A 6,995-nucleotide genomic window follows, 5' to 3' on the forward strand; every position below is an offset into this window, starting at 1 on the left:
GGGAGCCGGCCAGTGGATGCCCCGGCTCCCTCTAACCGCCCCTCCTCCGGGGAACCCGAGACGCGCGGCGCTTACAGTTCGCAGGAACTGGATCTCATCCTCGCCCTCGCCCCCATCGGCCATGGCTCTGCTCCTTCTCGCAGGGGCCGGCTCCCGAACCCCGCGGAGCCCGGCGTCGCTGGCGGTGGCGGTCCCTCGCTCTGTCTCCTGCTGCTGCTGTTCCTGCTGCCGGGAGCCGGGGGCGGGAGGGGTCCGAGGCTGCTGGGTGCCGAGCGCCAGGCGGTCCCCGCCTGCAGAGCGGAGGAGGCCGGCGGGCGGGGGCGGCGGAGGCGGGAGCCTCCCTGCGCCGCACTGTGCGGGAGGAGGGCGACCCGGCCCGGAGGACGCGGGCAAGCGGCCCCGCAGCCCCGCCGCGCTGGCTTCGCGCGCCCCACCTGCCGCAGGCGGACTGCTCGGCCCCGGCTCCTCCGAGCGAGTGCGCTGAGCTGGCGGAGCCCGGGTGAGTGCCGCGGTGGGGGCGGGGAGTGGGGGCGGGGAGTGGGGGCGGACGGGCGGGGAGGAGCTCGCCGGCTCCCCTCTGCTGCAGGTAATCCGCAGCCCGCTCTTCGGGGCCACCAAATCCGAGGCCCAGCGCCGCTTACTGGCCGCTCCGGGTATCGGAGCCGGAGCGCACCCGATGAGCGCGCAACCTTCCAGCTGCGCCCTTCTTGTTTCCCTGGGCTCCTGCACCAGCGGCTTCTGACCTTAAACCTGCGCTCACGATTCCTTCTCCTGTGGGAGCGGAAGGGACTCCCACAGTACTTTCCGCGGCACTTCAGATCTCAGGCAGGAATCATCTTTCACCCGGATGCCCGGAGTGGATCACCTCCAAGTAAAGGTGATTTTAAACTTATAGTAGCTCTATTCCCCGATCATCATGAGAATTCATTAGGATCTAGTGTCGATGCACCATGCTCCTCACAGATCAGACACACAAAATGCATGGTACATAGAACTGTAACAAACTCAGTCAACAAATACATGGTGAATCCCTGTGCCAGATACTGGAGAGTAAACAGACCGGAGTTTATACTCTATTAGAAGTGCTTAACTATGGATTGCGATAAGCTATGAGATATCAGTATGAATCATTGAGGCCATCTAAATTCGGAATATGGTACTCTCTGTCCTCACTATACAGCCTTTTACTTCTGAAGAAAGTCGAGCATTTCACCACAAGTATCAATATGTATTTCCCGCAATCCTCCGTGCAATTACCCACCAAATTGCCGTTTAACAAACTGCTGTAAGAAAACACAGGATCTGAGACAATTTGGACAGGAACGCATTTATCTCTTGTTCCTAGTGCACGATTCCTTCATTTAAGATACTTTAAGTATATGCAAACCAAAGACAGCAAATGTCAATCCTCCGAAGATTCAGACACTGTCGAGTGAAGGTCTGTCATCAGTTTACCTACATTGCACGTTTTGCAGCATATAACTGGTTACTAAAATCTGCATACTGGATTCTATGCACCTTATATCCTATTTTCAGCTTTCATGAACTTTATACTTACTGAGCCAGTTTTGCATACTTCCAGTAGAATGAATAACATAAAGAATATGCTTATAAATCTGTCCCTCTTGGTGAGATTAGCAATGCTCTGCTCTATTTTATGATACTAATCATATTACCAAAGTTCTTGACATATTTTTGTATATGGACTCATAATGACTAGCCAATTCTTTCTTTTTTTTAAGATTTTTTTTAAATGTGGGCCATTTTTGAAGTCTTCACTGAATTTGTTACAATACTGTTTCTGTTGTTTATGTTGTGGTTTTTCCACCCAGAGGCATGTGAGATCCTAGCTACCCCACCAGGGATTGAACACACACCTCTGCATTAGAAGGCAAAGTCCCAACCACTGGACCATCAGGTAAGTCCCAAAGACTAACCAATTCTTAAAACATAATTTACATGATTTTCACACCTCAGTTCAGTTCAGCTCAGTCACTCAGTCGTGTCCAACTCTTTGCTAGCCCATGAATCACAGCACACCAGGCCTCCCTGTCCATCACCAACTCCCGGAGTTCACCCAAACTCATGTCCATCAAGTAGGTGATGCCATCCAGCCATCTCATCCTCTAACATCCCCTTCTCCTCCTGCCCCCAATCCCTCCCAGCATCAGGGTCTTTTCAAATGAGTCAACTCTTCGCATGAGGTGGCCAAAGTATTGGAGTTTCAGCTTCAACATCAGTTCTTCCAATGAACACCCAGGACTGATCTCCTTTAGGATGGACTGGTTGAATCTCCTTGCAGTCCAAGGGACTCTCAAGAGTCTTCAACACCACAGTTCAAAAGCATCAATTCTTCAGCACTCAGCTTTATAGTCCAACTGTCACATCCCTACATGACCACTGGAAAAACCACAGCCTTGACTAGATGGACCTTTGTTGGCAAAGTAATGTCTCTGCTTCTGAATATGCTATCTAGGTTGGACATAACTTTCCTTCCTAGGAACCACTAAATAAACAATCAGGGAATCTCACAAAAGATAAAGTTCTCCATGACAAATGGCTTTATTCTGAAACTGGCTCTTCGCTTTATGCTGAATAGTTTGATCTTCCAAATTGTTGACGTATCAAATAACCCTTTCCCAAGTATTTTATGCAAAGCTATGCGTAGACAGTTTCTTAAAACAAACATCCGTAGTTTATGTGCCTTCTATACATATGTTCAGTAAAATACTAGAAAAACTCTAACTCACCAGGTTTTCATTTTGGCATTTTAACTAGGCTGTAAACTTTTCTAACAAGAGCTATATTTAGTATTTCACTACTTCTCTCAACATAAGTGATATATAATGCTAAATGGCCTAAGTACCCAATGATTTTCATTCACCATATAAAGTCTTCAACAGAAATAGAGAAGAGGATGGTTATAAAATGGAACATTTGAAACAGAAACACATATCCCATTGTTCACTGTAGCACTATTTACAATAGCTAGAACATGGAACAACCTAGATGTCCATCGACAGATGAATGGATAAAGAAGTTGTGGTACATACACACAGTGCAATATTACTCAGCCATAAAAAGGAACACATTTAAGTCAGTTTCTAAAGAGGTGGATGAACCTAGAACCTATTATACAGAGTGAAGTGAATCAGAAAGAGAAAGATAAATACCGTATTCTAATGCATATATATGGAATCTATAAAAATGGGGAGATGGAAGAGAGGTTTAAAACAGAGGGGATATATGTATACCAATGGCTGATTCATGTTGAGGTTTGACAGAAAACAGCAAAATTCTGTAAAGCAATTATCCTTCAATAAAAAATAAATTCATTCTTTCTGAAGACCTGCCTCTTGAGAAATCTATATGGAGGTCAGGAAGCAACAGTTAGAACTGCACATGGAACAACAGACTGGTTCCAAATAGGAAAAGGAGTACGTCAAGGCTGTATGTTGTCACCCTGCTTATTTAACTTCTATGCAGAGTACATCATGAGAAACGCTGGGCTGAAAGACGCACAAGCTGGAATTAAGATTGCTGGGAGAAATATCAATAACCTCAGATACTCAGATGACACCACCCTTATGGCAGAAAGTGAAGAAGAACTAAAGAGCCTCTGGATGAAAGTGAAAGAGGAGAGTTGAAAAAGTTGACTTAAAGCTCAACATTCAGAAAACTAAGATCATGGCATCTGGTCCCATCACTTCATGGCAAATAGATGGGTAAACAGTGAAAACAGTAGCAGACTTTATTTTGGGGGGTCTCCAAAATCACTGCAGATGGTGACTGCAGCCATGAAATTAAAAGACGCTTACTCTCTGGAAGAAAAGTTATGACCAACCTAGACAGCACATTAAAAAGCAGAGACATTACTTTGCCAACAAAGGTCCATCTAGTCAAGGCTATGGTTTTTCCAGTGGTCATGTATGGATGTGAAAGTTGGACTGTATAGAAAGCTGAGCACCGAAGAATTGATGCTTTTGAACAGTGGTGTTGGAAAAGACTCTTGAGAGTCCCTTGGTCTGCAAGGAGATCCAACCAGTCCATCCTTAAGGAGATCAATGCTGGGTGTTTGTTGGAAGGACTGATGTTGAAGCTGAAACTCCAATACTTTGGCCACCTGATGTGAAGAACTGACTCTTTGGAAAAGACTGTGATGCTGGGAAAGATTGAGGGCAGGAGGAGAAGGGGACAACAGAGGATGAGATGTTTGGATGGCATCACTGACTCAATGGACATGAGTTTGGGTAAACTCCGGGATTTGGTGATGGACAGGGAGGCCTGGCGTGCTGCAGTCCATATGGTCACAAAGAGTCAGACACAAATGAGCAACTGAACTGAACTGAAAAAATACATAAATAAATAAACAGAACATTTTTGTGAACTATAAAGCATAAAAATAGAATACTGTAAAGCTTATGGGCCTCTAATCCTCCATTAAGTATATAAATACATGTTTGAGAGTGGTCCATATTTATTTTTAAGGAAAACTGAAGCAAACATAGCACCCAAGTGGTGGTGAGTATATGGGTTTAATATTATTTGGGATACTCTTATTTTTTAATATATTTAATAATCATAAAAATAATTTTTAGGAGAAAACTACTAAAGCTGTTAAAAACTATGGGAAATTTTTACTTACATTATTTTTTAAATTTGACTGTCCTGGTTGGTTTTGTTTGTGTATAATTTTCTAGTTTCTTCTGATCAATTGTAGCAAGAAAAAAAATTTTTGATGGAAAAGATCATAGAATGATAGCATGAGAACTAATCTCAGTTTTAAGTATAACTTTTTAAAACATTTTGTATTGGAGTATAGACAATTAACAATGTTATGGTAGTTTCAGGTGAACAGGAAGAGACTCAGTCATACATATACATGTATCCATTACATACATGTACATACATACACACACGTAGCCATACATACACATGTATCCCAAATCCTCCTCCCATCCAGGCTGGCACATAACAGTGAGCAGAGTTCCATGTGTTATACAATAGGTCTTTGTTGCTTTTCCATTTTAAATATCGTAGTGTGTACATGACTTTCCCAAAGTCCCTAACTATCCCTTCCCTCTGGTAACCATAAGTTCATTTTCCAAGTCTGAGTCTCTGTTTTGTAAGTGGAAACAAATATAATTCAGATACAGCTTAACGTTTCTGTTCCATGTCTTTAATTCTTATTATAGACTTAAGTTACAAGAGATTAGCTAGTATACATTTTCACAGACACAGAACTCTGGTTCATAAAAGAGAAAAAATATCTTGTTTATGTAGCACATTCATAAGTGTCTAATACTTGATGTCTATGAGATTTGTAATTTTTATAAAATATTTCTTTTTTAAAAATGTGTATTACAGTAGTAGTCTATTTTGCTTTTTGCTACTGAAATTTATTATGTTAGAATTGCTTTATTGGAACTGATGTTGTGTTTCCCATAACACTCCATTTCAGATCTTTATTAATTATAATATAACACAGTTTAGAGGCTAATGTTTCCATATTTGTAGTCCAAATTTAGGGAGTGTTTTTCTCTATGACCCATTTTATGTCCTATAAGAGAAGGGGAGAAAACCATATTTCTTTTTATTTTTTTAATTACGTTTTTTTTTTTTTTTTTCCTACAGTCACCTAATTAAGAATGAGCCAGCACAGCTCACTGTTCACTTGGCAGAACTCTAAACATCCTTAAAGGAGAAAAAATTGAAACAAATGTAAATTTTTCATTTTGCCTTCCAATTTAACAAAGCTCGCTGGTGATGTATACAGGCATTAGAAAATTAACTTCTTCAAGGTTTCTATTAAAATCAGCTAAGATACTCAGTATTATTTCAATTCAGCTTCTTTCCTTAAGATCATAAAAATTAAAGACCTTAGTGTGCAAGTGAAAGTCTCTGGGATTTCAGTAGGTCGTTATAAATTTAGGGTTGGAGAGGGCTTCTCACCTTAAGGTTTAGCCCTTCCTGCATTAACTCAGATTTCCAGTTTCAGTATTTCCAGAAAAGGTTTCATAGCATTTCTTCTAATCCCCTTTCAGAGTTTAACAGACCAAAATTTCAGAAAATGGCCCCTTTATTTACATCTTTATTCTATGTATTCTAAAATAGTATAGTCCCCATGTGTACCTGAACCAGAAAGTAAACACCAGTAGACACCAGGTACTCATCGCAAGCTGGCCTCCGGGGGCAACAGAGCTGGGAGTGACATCGGAGATAATGATGGTGATGGTGATGATAAAGATCAATGACTACTGCCCTCCAGGCATTTTATTTTTATTGTTTCTTTTCATCAGCAACATCATTTTAGAGAAAAGGAGGCGAAGATTTATGAAAGTTAAGTAACCTGACCAAGATCACAATGCAGGGGTCTGAGGATGCCAAACCTGAGCTCTTTATCACTGTTTTGGTCTGATACTCCTCCCAGATCCAGGGTAGAAAACAAAGAAGAGTCTAGACTAGCAGGAACTAAAATAGGCTCCGGCAGTCCCAGGAGATTTATTGCTGGTTTCCAGCCAACGTGAAGGGTCCTGCTAGCTCTTGGAGTAAATTCTCGAGGAGACAAGGATTACTCAGAAATAAAATCCAACTCATGACCTTCTCCATAGTTTGGATATTTAGGGGAAATCTGTTTTTCAAGATTTGGAAGTTATTCATCACCATCTCATCAGCTCCCTAGATTGAGTTTAAGATTATGATCTAAAAATTATGAACTTCCAAACTATAATCAATATTCTGATATCCAGGGTCAGGATTGAACTGAAAATGGATGACAATAGTGAAGGCTGACCCTACATGACAGAAAGTTTACTAATCAATCACCTTCTCTATTGAAAGGAGTGCTCCGGAGGAGGTGTGGACACCCTAAAGACATTCCTAACCCAAATCACCTCAGTGGCTTCACAAGCAGGTCACTGTGACTACTGCATACTCCCCAGGAGCAGGTCTTCCTCCTGGCTTGACTATTTGTCTTGTACCATAACTCAGATCCA

The 6,995-nt window shown here is 42.0% G+C and overlaps 1 protein-coding gene across 1 annotated transcript in view; it reads right to left on the bottom strand.

Moving 5' to 3' along the window:
- The window catches only part of LOC120865404 (ryanodine receptor 2-like), an 803,227-nt gene extending 803,073 nt beyond the window's left edge, over positions 1-154 (bottom strand). The window contains exon 1 of the mRNA XM_040242681.1: positions 76-154. Coding sequence (XP_040098615.1) covers positions 76-123 — 48 coding nt within the window. The 5' untranslated portion in view covers positions 124-154. The remainder of the gene's footprint in view (positions 1-75) is intronic.
- Positions 155-6,995: the final 6,841 nt, after the last annotated feature.

Source organism: Oryx dammah, unplaced genomic scaffold (genome assembly GCF_014754425.2).
Source record: "Oryx dammah isolate SB20612 unplaced genomic scaffold, SCBI_Odam_1.1 HiC_scaffold_6, whole genome shotgun sequence".
Taxonomy (NCBI): Eukaryota; Metazoa; Chordata; class Mammalia; order Artiodactyla; family Bovidae; genus Oryx; species Oryx dammah.